Genomic DNA, 16421 nt, shown 5'->3' on the forward strand with positions numbered 1-16421 from the left:
CCCTGATTACCATAGCATCTCACTGCTACAACTAAAGGTAGGTTGTTTTAATAGAAATTTACTATTTGGTGATTTCACAATTTAACTAAGGTTTTGCCTCCATCAGATATTAATGACCCTAGATTGCTTGAGTTATTATTTTAAAGTTATATGATTTTCCCCGATATTCATTTTTCATACATTTGTAGGTTTTAAATATCTAACTTTGAGTGTCCTAAATAAAGATTATTCCATAATAGCGCATCCGGCCAATACAATCTATAAAGTGGTCTTTTCATTTGTTTTCCATTCAGTATATGTTTATTAAATCAATAATCGAGGCTGCCAATTATTTCATTTCAAATTACATAAAACCTAATTTCATTAACTGCATAATTATTTTGAACACGGACATCTTTTTAGCTGCCACAAAAACCAAACAATATCTTTTTCAACTTATACTATACATTAATAGTAGTGAACAGTCTGGTAGATGCCATATTCAAAAACTATATTTAGTAGTATCTTTCTAAACACCAATATTTAATTTTCGTTTTCCTGAACAGAATTTACAAGGAAAATATAGAACCTTTATTCGATATATTTTAAATAAAAATATGAGGTCTGAATTACCACACATTTAACTTGGAAAATTCAATAACTAGGCATTTTTCCTTGTTTTTATGAATTATGATCTGATTTTGCATACTAAGAATATGTTTAATATGCATCAAACTTTACTTCAACGTTAAGATGATAAAACCTCTGTTGAAAACATACATTTTATAACGAAAGGAAATAAGGCTGTTCATAACTTGATTAATATCTTTTTAACATATTTACAATAACCATTACATATTAGAAATGCAAATTACTTTCTTGAATCTGTTGTTACTATTCTAATGTAGGTTTAAAAAACATCAATTAAAACCAAAACATTATCATTAATTGTCTCTTCTATATTTTACATATATTTATAGACATTCATATATCGCTACAATAAAAATGAATGTTGAACGTTATATATATGATTCGTCTGAAAACGTTATGAGGATAAACCAGGAGTGCTCAAACCAAACAAAGAAGTATTAAAAAGCAAGGAGGTTTAAGTATTTGAAGACATAAAAGTATATCACTAAATGTAGCTGAACTGTATCCTGTTATCTTTGGTTGTTGAATAGCAGTACAATATTAGAATAATTTATTGCAAACATTTTGAGACACATAGTAATGTGTAGATATATTCCATATTTTCGACAAAACCCATCTTCTGATATCATATTTCAAAATTCTTACTTTTTTCTTCTTACATAATTGTGGTTTTTTTTTCATTAAAAATCTATGCACATTTTAGAATTTTTGCATGACTTGTAGCTTGAAATATAACATGGTTACCCATAGAGATTTTATTAATAAGAATTATACATAAAAACAAAATTGGTTGGTCTTATCATTTATTTTTATTCTATCATGTCTATAGATCACTAAAATATATTTCATGAATATTCTTATTGCCTAAAACTGTTTCAATAATAATAGATACAAGGAATGAGTTTAAATTCCCTTTTTTGTTTCTTGCCTCTTGCGCAAAAATTAATCAGTGTTAATATATTACACATGTTACACGATGTCAGGAAAGCAAAACACTATCTTCTATAGTTTAATATCTTTTGACTTACACATAAACAGTTCACAAATCTAATAAAATTATTTTCAATATTATCAGACAATCAATAAAAAACAAATGAATTGCAAATATTTGTTTCTTTTACTAACAATCATTTCGTCTTTTATTTCAGTCTTTCATAATGAATCCAATTCAGATCGTTATCACATTTATGGCTGTCTTCGTCACAGTTAATGGTTTTCCCTACGGTGGCGGTATGGGCGGCGGTATGATGGGTGGTGGTATGATGGGTGGTGGTATGATGGGTGGTATGGGTATGGGTAAGATGATGGGCGGTGGAATGGGAGGTGGAATGGCCGGTGGTATGGGCGGTGGAATGGGAGGTGGAATGGGCGGTGGAAAAGGTATGCAGATGGAAATGGAAGCCGCTCCGGGTGGAATGGGAGGCGGTATGGGTGGAATGGGTATGGAGGTTGAAATGAAACCCGCTCCAGCTGCTGGTAACAAGATGGGCGGTGGAATGGGCGGTATGGGTGGTGGTATGGGAGGCGGTATGGGAGGAATGGGTATGGAGGTTGAAATGAAACCTGCTCCAGCTGCTGGAAGCAAGATGGGCGGTGGAATGGGCGGCGGTATGGGAGGTGGTATGGGAGGAATGGGCGGTGGAATGGGTATGGAGGTTGAAATGAAACCCGCTCCAGCTGCTGGTAACAAGATGGGCGGTGGAATGGGAGGCGGTATGGGAGGTGGTATGGGAGGAATGGGCGGTGGAATGGGTATGGAGGTTGAAATGAAACCCGCTCCAGCTGCTGGTAACAAGATGGGCGGTGGAATGGGCGGTGGAATGAGCGGTGGAATGGGTCAGATGATGATGATGCCGATGCCAATGCAAATGGCAATGCCACAACAAATGCCAATGCCAATGTCAATGATGGGAGGTAATCAGAATTATTTTCTAAATTTAAATTACATTTTTCTTTTGTTTGTTTGCTGTACGGTCAAGAAACACAAAAGTCACCCTATTGTATAATCCATTCATCGCTCGGAGATAATACAAATATATGTTAAGCATGATACCTCATACAAAAATAATTCACTTGTCATTTAAAATTAGTAAATTAAAAACGATCAAATACGAATTGAATAAAAAAAAAACCAATGTAAATCGTGTCGAAAGTTTGTCATTACCTGTAATATATATCATGTCGTAAGTTTGACATTAAATGTAATATATTTGAAAAAAAAATTAAATATATATTTCATGTTGAAGTTAAGGAAAGTAAAAACGTAAGATACCTACATAAACAAATCCACTTTGTATTGTGTTGAATATTAATGTAAATCATTTTTTTATTTTAATTTGGTGGATATTGATAATCATAACACATCTCCTTATTTATTTTTTTTTTTTTTTTTTTTTTTTTTTTTTTATAGTTTATAACTATGTAAAGTGTTAATGGTATTATTTATTATTTTCCCTGTCATATAGGTATGGGCGGTGGAATGGGCGGAGGAATGGGAGGAATGGGCGGAGGTATGGGTAAGATGATGATGCCTATGCAAATGCAAATGCCAATGTCAATGCCAGAACCTATGCCAATGCCAATGCCAAATATGGAAATTGAAATGCCAATGCCAAAGATGGGAGGTGGAATGGGCGGTGGTATGATGGGCGCCGGCATGGGTGGTGGTATGATGGGCGCTGGAATGGGCGCAGGAATGGGCGCTGGAATGGAAATGGAAGGCGGTATGGGTGGAATGGGAGGAGGTATGGGCGGTGGAATGGGAGGTGGTATGGGAGGAATGGGCGCAGCTATGGCTAAAATGATGATGATGCCACAACCTATGCCAATGCAAAAGCCAATGCCAAAAATGGAAATTGAAATGCCACCAGGAATGTCAAAAATGATGGGAGCTAAAATGATGGCTGCCATGATGGGAGGTAAATACAATTGATTTTATTTTTTTCTCCTACTTTTCAATTAATTATTGCGCAAGCCGTATAGGAGAAAACACTAAATTCACCTTTTTGTATCATCCATTCATTGATGTGACATAATATATATGTTTAAAGTATATACCTTTCACAAAAGATACAAAAACAGATTCATGCCGGTATATGAAGAACCTACAAATTAATACGAATATGAATACGAAAAAGAGTTACACAAAAATAAAAGTCATATTACTCTACTGTACATTTTATGATAATAAAATACATGTATATATTTAGACACGAATATAAGCTAAGATAAAATTCATATATTTTAACGTTATACATGCATAAAAGTAAGATAAACATTATCATATTGACAAATGAAACGTTTATATTGTACAAATTATTTATCTACTTTTATTGATTATGTTGATGTGTATATGATGTTCAATATAAGTCTTGTTTATACATAGGTATGAGCGGCGGAATGGGCGGAGGAATGGGAGGAGCAATGGGCGGAGCAATGGGAGGAATGGGCGGAGGAATGGGAGGAGGAATGGCCGGTGGAATGGGAGGAATGGGCGGAGGAATGGGAGGAGGAATGGGAGGAGCAATGGGAGGAGCAATGGGAGGAATGGGAATGGGAGGCAAAAGTAAGTCATAGTTCAATCAAGATTTAATAAGGGAATACATGCCTTTTTTTCAGAGTATAAAGGATTTTATGATATGTTGATGAGTGACATGGTTCGGTTAAAAAAAAACAAATAATATCCGTTATAAAGTCGTTTGACCCTTTATTTTGTTTGTGTCACTGAATTGGCATGGCTCATTTATATATTTTTTGGTTTTTGGTTCAAATAAATGTTTTGTGCCTACGTTTTATTTAACAATTTACGCGAAGTGAAACTAAATATGTGAAACGTCGAACCAGTGTGTTTAATTATCATAACTATCTTGTTTACGTTGTTAAGGAAAACTAATTCCGTCAACGTCGTCAACTAATTAATGACTTCCAGATCCTCTACAAAATACCCTTTCAATCAATTATATTGACTTATTCTCTGATATGCAAATCATATCAGAATATTTTTTGTTAATAATAAAGAACTATGGAATTGCTTATATCAACATTATTTGAACTGTTGTTGATGGTTACCTATTTGGCATTTATACAAAGTCTTTTTTATAATTTAAAATAGAATGTGTTAATATTTATAATTCTTGTATCAGAATAAAAGTCAATAAATTGATAAACATGTATTATTTTTAAATTGCAGGATATAGAAGAGCTACTGGTATGTAGAACCATCATTTACATTTATTTAGCAGGCTATAATTATTTCTTAAAAGGGCATTACACGATTTTGTTTCAGATTCAAGTTTTATTATCCTCAGACACTAGCATTGTACAAATGGTCAATATACATACATCAATACATAAATGAATAAATGATCTATACCTGTATACAGTAACTACAATATAATGAAATAAACATAAGAGGTACGACAATAGAAGCTAACACACTTTTAACAAACACGTGGTAGTGGTAGTCAAATCAAATATCTTGTCAAAGATTTTTGTAAAATAAACAAGCCAAATCTATTTTAGTCGAAGAGTTGTGTACCCCTTAGTAAGAAAAAGGATACATATACTAAAGTAGAAAAAAAGTGGAAATAAATTTAATATTTGATGTTTACTTATGTGGACCTTTTCTTTTCTTTCAGATTCTTATTCATATGATTATTGAGCAACACCACAGAAGTCGTATTAGTCCGAAACTTACCATTGTTGTACATTATAATAAATGTTTATACATGTTTCTAAATTGTTTGCTTATGATGTTCACCCCTTATATGAATTACTTATAAGTCGATACAGCATCTTCATTCATTGGCAGAAACATTGTCATGTGTTATTCCTTACTGTTTAGCAAATGCATCAGCCTTTACCATGACACTGTTGGTAAATAAGGAGTCAGTAAAAATTTTGTCGACAATATTCTTGGTTTCTTCATTGTAATAAGTATATTGATAATTGTTCATGAAGACATTATTAGTATCTAAATAAATAAACAATTGAAAAAAAAACCCCAACATCATGATTTGATCTAAAGCAATAAAGTTAAAGCAATCTTGTTAAGCAGTAGCTAACAAAATCCACTGAGTTACTTTATCTGGGTTTAGAACAGTCTTATCGTATAAAGAATATCGCTTGGTGTGTGACTGCACAATTATCCCTTTCAACAGTGATACGGCAATCATATTTCAATATAATTTAAATTTAATGATTCAAAATAAATGTTTTGGAAAATGTTATAAAAAAACGGCCCAACAAAAAAAACCAAAAAAACAAGGAGCATGTTTGTCATGATAAACACACCTTAAATACAATGTCCAGAACATAATCAAACGTAGCAGAAATACACATATTACGCCACAAACATAACATCCGTTTATTATACATCACACGAAATGAAGAAACATACATCCTATTTAAATCTAGATGAACTCATGTATCATGTTTTTCGACACATAAAACGTGACATAAATACTATGCAAGTCAAGTTGTAGACTATAACAATTTCTATGTAATGCTCCATATGTACAATGAGGGACTTTTGTTTAGGAGCTTCTTTGTCAATATAAAAATCATCTTATCAAACATTCTGTTAGAAAACAATAGCCATGGTATCAACATTGCATAAAAAATAACTGCAATGTTGATTAAAAAAGGGCAAGTGCTTAAATAAAGGCAACAGTAGTATACCGCCATTCGAAATTCTTAATCGATTGAGAAAAAGCGAAACAATTCCGGCTTACAAACTGAAACTGAGGGAAACGCATCAAATGTAAGAGAACTACGACACAATAGAAACACAAAACAGAAACAAACTATAATAAAAGTAAAGGCAACAGTAGTATATCGCTGTTCAAAAAACTCGTAAATCGATGGACAAAAAACAAAATCGGGGTAACAAACTAAAACTGAGGGAAGCGCATTAAATATAATATAACGATGGTAATTTTCCTGACTTGGTACAGGACATTTTAAGAAAAAAATGGTGGGTTGAACATGTCAAAATCAAACATTGTCAATCAACAGAACAAATGAACATAACTGCCATTATCCTGAATACAGACATTATCTGAAGAGAATGGTGAGTTAAAACAAGATTAATATCTTAATAACCATCTTACTTGTATGACGGGTATAATTCCGTGAAATTGACAAAATTGAATGCAAAACTCAAACAGAAATCGTGGATATTATAGTAGAAGTCGCAAGTAAACATTCATCACAAATGACAAAAAAATTCAAACAGACATACAAGTTGTCATTTGCTGATGATGTTATATCGACAAAGACGACAATAACAATGGTTTCGCATTTGAAAGTACTTACCATATCATCCCACACCTTCTCGATGCAGTACAAATTAGTATAATATTAGAAACAATAAATGATAAACAAAAACATAAGCACAAAGGTAACGAATGGATACAACGTTATTAAAAACAAAACCCTTTTTTATCTGAATCACTCATCAGTACTAACCTGCATCTATAGTTGGTCGGGTTTTACCAATTTATGAAAGCAGTAAAATAAAAACAACACGTTATAAAATACATGCGTCTACAGCCAATTTCGGGATTTACCGTCATTAGGAAAACAGAAAACTTAAAAACTAATATTTGATAGCCAAAGATGGACAAGAACTGTCATATTGACGAGTAACTTGAGGGTTATCAACTTTGTAATACTTGTGGAAGAACATGACTTCTTCCTAGTTAAGATGCTTGATGATCGTAAGATAAAAAGAAAAGTAACAATAAAGTTACGTTACATACAAAAGTGTACAAGAAAGTACTGGAAACCATTACATAACATAACGTTCTAAAGTCTCTTGACCTATATAAACGACAACAAACTTTACACAAAAAAAAGACAAAATTAAACAAATCCATTTATGATCAAATTAGCCCGAGGGAGTTGAAACCCAAGTTTCTTTGTAATTTTGACATCTAAAAACGGACAATATAAGAGAACTACGACACAACAAAGACACAACACCGAAATATCACACACACAGAAACGAAGTAAAATGTAACAATGACCATTTTCCTGACGTGGTACAGGGCATTTTCTGCAAAAAAAACCCGGTGGGTTGAACCTGGTTTGTGGCATGCTAAACCTCCTGTTTTAATGGCAGTGTTAATTATAACATCAGCATGACATCATTACACGACAGGGTTACAATAAATAAACAACTAAATGGGAGAAAATATAGGACAGAGAAACGAACGAATAAGAGCCATCACAAGGTAAAAGGTTAAAAAAAATTTTTTATACGCCAGTCAAGCGCTACACCCACACAAAACCATGTTCACAAAAAATTGGAGATCGCCGAGGACCAAAAGTTCCAAAAAGTTGTGAGGCCAGGGTTATACGCCTGGGACAAAAACATCATTATTATCAAGAATAATACATAGTTTTGCAAACACTAATTTTATAAAATTACTATATAATAGATATATATGATTAAACTGAATTGATGACTAGCTAATTAAAGAATTAAAACGAATACATTACAAAATCACAGCCCTGTTAGCCATAGTCAATGCAACACCCAAAGTGATGTCACATTTAAATTTCTAAAACGTGTACCGAAAATTGAGAAAGAATTAGGATGAAACTAAAGATTAGACTTATATGACTTATCTTTCTTACATAAATAACAGTGACAATTATAATACTGAATAATACTTAATTGTAGTAGTAAATTGATAATTAATTGTATTATCTAGCTTTGTGTGTGCTTCTTCTGATCAAACTGTAAACCAAATATACCGTGGAAATTTCGTTGATCCAAAATTAAATCTACCAATGAACTGGATGAGTAGTTATCCCCAACACAACACACAAATACAACAGAAAAAAATACGATTTACAACTACAAACGTTAAGATATTTGACAAAATCCGATGACAACAACAAACACAACATCAAAACCCAACAAATTAATTTAGGATGGAAAAGTACCGTGCCACGTCGTAAAGCAAAACGAATTCACAATCAGCAAAACAGTCAAATTCGGGAGTAAGTCACGTTCGGTAATAAAAAGATCAGACGACGTAATGACAAACCATAATCTAACACTTTTTAAAAATGTCCATAAAGTCAATAATAGTAAATTGCTAAATAGTAGACATAAATAGATTGGGAGAAAACAAATTCGGGTTACAAATTAAAATCGAGAGAGACAAATCAATTAAACAACAGAACAATAGAATTACAGAAGTGGAACTAAAACAAACGCAATCGCACATAGACGTCGGATCTAGTAGTCCACCAGGAGAAGTATTGACCCTTTCCTCAAAATAGTTGTATACCCCTAATGTGACATATACAGGTAGTTGCAATGATGTCATTTGGACTTTATTGGATAGCTGTTTCTGTGGCAATCATTTAGCAATCCTTATTCTTTATCAAAAGCGATAAAAAAAAAATACAAACAAAATACAAACAGTTTCAATTGCATACAGTTAACGTAAAAACATGCAATTAAACGAGACAAACAAATATATTGTAACGCAAACATAATCTTCACTTTTTGTCAACAAGTAAACACAAAAGCAAAAATCGGGCATGGTGTAATGAATCCTTACATCTACTGATGTATGAATTCCGTGCATCTAGTGATATATAAATTACTTAAAGTCAAATGGGTATATAAAGGCAACAGTACTATGCCGCTGTTCGAAAGTCATAAATCGATTGAGAGAAAACAAATCCTGGTTACAAACTAAAGGTCAAATTTTAAAGAATATAATCTTGATGTAGATCATGATTCATTAACATTTTATCAGACGATTTATAAACTAGACGCTGATCAGGTTGACAAAATGATTATGGGCAACGTAGATACAAGTATCGTCTTAGAGAGATAAAATCCCACTTTGTAAAAAACAACTCTGATTCTAAAAATATTTGTTTTGAAACTGACATTTCAATATCATTGATTTCGGGATTGAAAACATATTTCTTAAGTTTCGAGGACGTTTTTTTCAACTAACAATCGGCATTAGGAGAATGTATCAGGCTTATTTTTGACATTATGGAAAAGGCAGAAGATGATAATCTACCAGGTCTTTTACTTTTATTAGACTTTGAGAAAGCTTTTGATACTCTTCAGTGGTCATTTATAGACTTGGCTTTGTCTTTTCTGGGATTTGGTCCTATTTTTTGTAGATGGGTCAAGACCTTATATTCAGAATCTCAGAGCTGTATTATAAATAATGGACATTGCTCTCAATTTTTTAATATTGGGCGGGGTGTTAGACAAGGTGATCCTCTATCTCCATAACTCTTTATATTATCTTTAGAACTTATGAGTGCTGCACTTAAAAATAACCCAGATATAAATGGTATGAAAAAAAATGATTCTGAGTATCTACTAAGCCAGTATGCAGATGACTCATGTCTCTTATTAGATGAAGATGAGCAATCTTTAGAAAATTTCTGAGTGTGCGGGACTTAGGGCTAATTTTGATAAAACTGAAGCCATATGGATTGGGTCAAAGATTCACTCAAGGGATAAACTAACAACTACAAGAAATTCAAACTGGAATCATTGAGAAAAATTTTAACTTTAAGAATAAAATTTGATCTGTTCAGTGAAAATAAAACGCTTGTAAATTTTGAAGAAAAAATAAAAAAAATGTAGAGCCTGCTAAATTCCTGGGTTTATAGAGATTTAACATATATGGGAAAGATCACTGTCATTAAATCACTTGCTCTACCTATTCTAATTCAATCATTGACAGTTTTGCCAAACCCGCCGGATGATAAAATAAAAGAAATCCAAAATATTTTTTTTAGTTTCTTGTGGTCAGGAAAACCAGACAAGATTAAAAGAAAAGTTATGATAGGGTTATTTGAAAATGGGGGGGGGGGGGTTGAAAATGCCAGATATATGATCCTTTTGTTATTCATTAAAGATGACATGGATAAATAAACTTTTAGACTCCTTGAATATATCCCCATGGAAAACATTGTTAATAGATCCATACAACAGATTAGGAACAGACAAAATATGGTTGATGACCCCTGGTGGTATCCAAAAGATTTCTTCAAATTTTAATAATTTCTGGAAAGATATTTTACTAAACTGGAATATCCTAAACACTGTCACTAATGACACTGCTGAAGGGATCATGAAACAATCCATATGGCTAAACAAGAGTTTGGAAATTAATAATAAAACTATATTTTACCAGAGGTGGGTTGAATCAGGAGTTTTCTTTATAGGTGATTTACTTGATGAAAACAGCAATTTTTTTACTTTAAAGGAATTCTGCGAAAAATATAATCTTAATATTAATTTCTTGGAATACCACTCTTTGCTGCATATGATACCAAAAGACTGGAAAACTTTAATAACTACTTTAGAGAAAATTACGCTCATATCTAACGATAAATTTGAATTGATAAAAAAACAATAAAAAGTAATGTCAGTTCTTTTATAAAAAAATTCTTGTCAATGTATACAAAAAAAGTGTCTGCTGATAATGAAGAAAAATAATAAAATGGCATCATCTTCTTTGATAGATGCTGATGTAATTCTTTTTTTTTTACATGGAATAGAATAGAAACTGAATGCTGGCTTCCTAATTTTTTTTATTCCGGCATCCCACAAGACTAAAATGATGTCATTACATGAGTTTGGATGCTACCATCCAAAAAACTGAGGATTTTGGTATCCCTATGTAAAGAGTTGCTGGTAACCCTACATAATGGAATGCTGGCATCCCAAAATATCTAGATGCTGGTATCCGAAAAATGTCTGGATGCTGGCATCCAAAAATATCCGGATGCTGGCATCCCCAAATATCCGGATGCTGGCATCCCTAAATATCCGCATGCTAGCATCCCCAAATATCCGGAGGCTAACATCCTGAAATGTCTGGATACTGGCATCCCATAATATTCGGATGCCGGCATCCAAAAATGTCTGCATGCTGTCATCCCAAAATGTATAGATGCTAAAATATTCGGATTCTAGCATTCCAAAATATTTTGGTTCTGATTTCACAACTATTCAAACATATTTTTTTTCATGATGGCTTACAATTTTAAATGCTGCTTTATTATCAACTGTCTTTTAGTATCAGTCCACCAAGACAGCACCAAGTACATTTCCTAGGCAATGCATGCACACGAAAACAAACCAGTAAAACAAGATATGTAAGAAACTACTGATGAATGCCTCTAGAGAATCAGAAATCATTGGTAACAAAGGTCGTCGAGGAAAACAGAAGAGTGTTCCGGATTTTTGAGACAATATTAATTTCTATGGTCATACGGTACACAGATTTTCCATAACTTTTAACAATGCAGGTCATGATGTCGATCATAATAGAGGAACGAAAGAAACAAGAAGGAGAGTCAAACTCATAAATTGAAAATAAACTGACAACGCCATGAATAAAAACAAAAGACAAACAGACAAATAATAGTACATAAGACACAGCATAGAAAACTAAAGACTAAGCAACATGAACTCCAGTAACAACGGAGGGTAATCTCTGGTGTTCCAGAAAGGTAAGCAGATCCTGCTCCAAATGTGGCACCCGTCGTGTTGCTTATGTTATTACAAATCCGGTAAATAGTCTGATTCGGTAGGTCACATTCGTGAAAAGGAAAGGGTTTTGTAGTAACGAAGTAAGGAATATATAGTTATCAAAGGTACCAGGATTATAATTTAGTACGCCAGACGTGCGTTTCGTCTACATAAGACTCATCAGTGACGCTCATATCAAAATATTTATAGAGCCAAATAAGTACAAAGTTAAAGAGCACTGAGGATCCAAAATTCTTAAAAGTTGTGCCAAATACGGCTAAGTTAATGTTTGCTTGGGATAAGAAAATCTTTAGTTTTCGCAAAATTCAACGTTTTGTAAACAGGAAATTTATAAAAATGACCACATTATTGATATTCATGTCAACACCGAAGTGTTGACTACTGGGCTGGTGATACCCTAGTATGAGGGGGAGGACAGGGTTGTACCCTTCTCCCTTCTCCCATCCCTCTTCTCCTTTCTCCTATCCCTCTTCTCCTTTCTCATACCCCTCTTCTTCTTATTTTATGTTTTTAATTTACCGGAAAAAAGAGATATTTTATTTTTTCATATTTTATTTTTTTCTCCAACTTTTTCTCCCTTTTCCCAGCCTTCCTCTCCTTTCTCCTACCCCTTTCTCCCTGTCTCCCTTACCCCTGTCCTCCCCCTCTAGTATTCCATATTATACTTTCATATAATTTTCTATATGTACTATTTGGAACTTTTTGTTCAGTAACTTCCTTGTAATCAGAAAACATCTTATCAAAAATCAAATTAGAAAATCAATAATCATGGTTTAAAAATCGTATAAAAAAACCCGAACTCTAATGTAAATTCCACAAAAACTAAAAAAAACCAATGTTATCGATCAACAGAACAATTAACAACTAATGCCATGTTCCTGACTTTGTAAAGGCATTGCGATGAGGAAATGGTGAGTTAAACCTCGTTTCAAAGCTACATAAAATCCTATTTGTATGACAGTTGTTTATAGTTCCTTGATATTGACGCACACACTTTGGTATGCATACTAAATTGATCATGACGCCAACAAAGAAAGTTTTACTATTGATAGTATATAATTAAATAATACAGTAGATACTGTTTTTAAACTGTCTTCGTGCTATAATGTATATTTTCGATCGTATGACATGCAAAGTGACTTAGTTTTAATGCATACCACCGTTTTGTTTTGAAAATGTTTTTAATGCGTACGTTTGGTCCAAAATTGCTAATTCAGATTGAACGCACAAGACGAATAGATAGCATAACATAGCGTCATTAATTAAAAAAACAAACTTTTAAGCAAACACGAAGAAACACAAAAAACAAACTTGGAAAATTCCATACGGTAACAAGAGAAAAACGAGAAACACATATTCTATACAAATTAAAACAGAAATTCAAAACAAAATGCATACTATGATATATTAAATTTACATGTAGAATCTTTTATTTCTTGTTACCATTACAAATGTCGAGCACAGACAAACGTATCCAAAGGTATATAAATGGGGTGCTCTTTTTCTCTATCATATCCCATGTTTTCTGCAGTTTATGTTCAGGTCTTATTTTTTTTTTAAGTATACTGTTATTTCTATATGAAAATTACATCAAAAGTAAAATAATTTTAGCGTGGAAATGGCGTCTTTGAAAAAAATCATCTGGAAAGATAGCTAAAAGGCTATTCGAATTTTTCTGATGTTTTTTTTTATCAAAGGGGGACACACATTCACCGATTTACACATCTATTTAAAACCAGATGTGTTAATTACCGCAGCTATAAACAATATTAATCAAATCCATTTCATGTTAGATGAATGTCAGAAATTTCAAAGGTGTAAGAACTGAAATTAAGGACAATCAGTCAAAGAAATACTAAGAAATACTTCTTTGAAGTCGTGTTTTTAATTCAGGAAAGTTGCCGAAAATTGATGTCCGTTTTTCGGTCCTTTGCAGAAAGTGTTCTTAGTTTAAAAAATAATCATTTATGTTATAATAATATAATTTACAGGCATATTTCTTTCATTTCAGTCACCTTTTGACGTTTTTACACCACACAATCATAAAACGACGAAATTGTGTCTATGAATGTACATAAGTTTATTTGCAAATTGTAATAAGAGCTCGTTAAAAATCACTGATGTTCCTTTATTTTCAAGTATATAAGTATATTTCACGAAATGTATCCATAAAGGGATTTATTGTGTACATACTACATACCTAGTGCAAAGTTCAATAGCCCTAGGTTAATAATGTCAGATGAGTAAATTACACAAATTAAAGAGATAATCTTCATCCAGCCCAACCTATATATCATTTTAATTAAATGATAAGACGGGTTTACATTGTGTGTAAATATTTCAAAGGAGCTGACCTTGATTATGTTAAAATGCCCTTCACAAATGATATTGAAAACTCAAGATAAAAAAAACCACCAAGATATAAAGCTTTTTTTCAAGGTTGACAGGTTATTTGTGTTTATCTCCCCAACATAATTTCTCTTGGCTTCGTTACACATATTATGAATTATTCGAATCTTGAATAATCACAACAGCATTATCTTAAGTAATATTTAAAACAAAACGTCTGTTATATAAACAAACATACGTTGGTGTCAGTACATCCAGTTTAATTTAAATTTTAATTGATGCATATCAGATTGAATCTTTTAATCTTTTGTGTTTGGATACGACACTTACATTCAAAGTCAAATTTGTCAACCTCAGCGTCAAGTATATACTATTTTGTAACACGTATATTACTATCGAATACCAACATAACATCAATCATACCGTGTAACAAGAAATAGTTTGACATGTTAAAACATACAATAAAACTAACAGGTACAAGTTAAACATGATCACATAAAACTACTACTTATGTTTTAGCATGTTTATATTTTACAAGTTGTTAAAGTTGAATTTACTATTTCCTGTGTTAAATTCTTATAAAAGATGTCAAATTTCTGATTATGGTCACAATTGAACTTGTCCTCCCTACAGCTAAAGGTATGTTGTTTGTATTTGAATTTAAGATATGGATTTTAACAGATAATTTTTGTGTATCCTCCATTAGGCGACAATGTCCTTAATGTTTGGCTATACATTTTTGTCAATTTGTTCATACGGCTAGATGTTCATGGGATTTGTATTTCTAACACACCCTTAGTTTCGCTTTAAAGGTTCAAGACGAAAAAAAAACCCAAAAAAACAAAAAAAACAAAAAAACCTAGTGTAATCATAAAAGTGAAAAGGGATAGAAGTAAATATCATTGTAAAATATATTTTGTGTCTTTCAATTCATTCGGTACATACCTTCAGTGAATAAATAAATTATGGAACCATATACCAATGAAATGTAAATGATCAAGTGATTGAAATCTTTTTGTTAACCAAATATATTAACAATAAGCATGAATCGTAATTAATACTTATTTATCTTGTGAATGTGTGATTATTTATATCATGAATATTAATGTTAGTTAATTTATCTCCTGTAGGATTCAAAACCTTTCTATTTGAATTTCATTTTAAAACACCCAAAAAAACAATGTTAGATTTAGATTTAAAGTGTCGTGTATATTGTACTTTACTTTATAGAAGCTAACATTTACAAATAGCTAAAATCAAAATGACATACACACTTTAAAAATATGATGCGTCCGATGGAATATGTTAAAGTTATCACTAAGAGACCTACCATTGTACTTGCTGACTTTTTTAAAAACTAACTACATTGAATTATTGATCTTTTGTCATTCCTTCGATTTTGCTTTGCTTTTTGTTATATTTTAATCAACTGTTTAATGGTTGTTGTAATACATTTTGTGTTTTAAAAACTTTTGCCCTAGAGACTAAACTAAGACATATAATCATTAAGATGTGCCCCTTATGCAGTAAAAGCAGAACCGTTTGGATATTGTAAAAAATGTCATAAAATCGCAATAAAGAAGAAGAAAATGCCGTCGAAGTAGAATTAAATTGCCTTTTAGACATTTGTAAAGGAGATATTAATTTTTTCTAAAACATTCTACTAAGTTTTTAAATGTATTCTGTAAAATGTTGAGCAAATGCAAAATTTTGAAAGTTTATAAAATCTAATATGAAACATATACCTATTTTCAATTCCTTTGAAGCTAACATATTTACAGTGATACTATACATATATACAATAAAAAATAAAGTAAACAGACTTCTTTTTTCGTATAAAAGTTGCCTTTATTTCTTTATATCTATTGTTCCTGTTTGTTTTGTTAAC

At 32.1% G+C, this 16421-nt stretch overlaps 1 protein-coding gene across 1 annotated transcript; it reads left to right on the forward strand.

Moving 5' to 3' along the window:
• The first annotated feature begins 1877 nt into the window (after positions 1 to 1877).
• On the forward strand, positions 1878 to 10066 carry LOC134727454 (uncharacterized). The gene is made up of 5 exons (XM_063591837.1): positions 1878 to 2544; positions 3096 to 3548; positions 4016 to 4195; positions 4820 to 4837; positions 9927 to 10066. Exons 1-5 carry the CDS (start codon positions 1878 to 1880, stop codon positions 10064 to 10066), a joined length of 1458 nt encoding a protein of 485 aa, XP_063447907.1.
• Positions 10067 to 16421: the final 6355 nt, after the last annotated feature.

The sequence above is a fragment of the Mytilus trossulus genome, chromosome 8 (assembly GCF_036588685.1).
Source record: "Mytilus trossulus isolate FHL-02 chromosome 8, PNRI_Mtr1.1.1.hap1, whole genome shotgun sequence".
In the NCBI taxonomy this organism is placed as follows: domain Eukaryota; kingdom Metazoa; phylum Mollusca; class Bivalvia; order Mytilida; family Mytilidae; genus Mytilus; species Mytilus trossulus.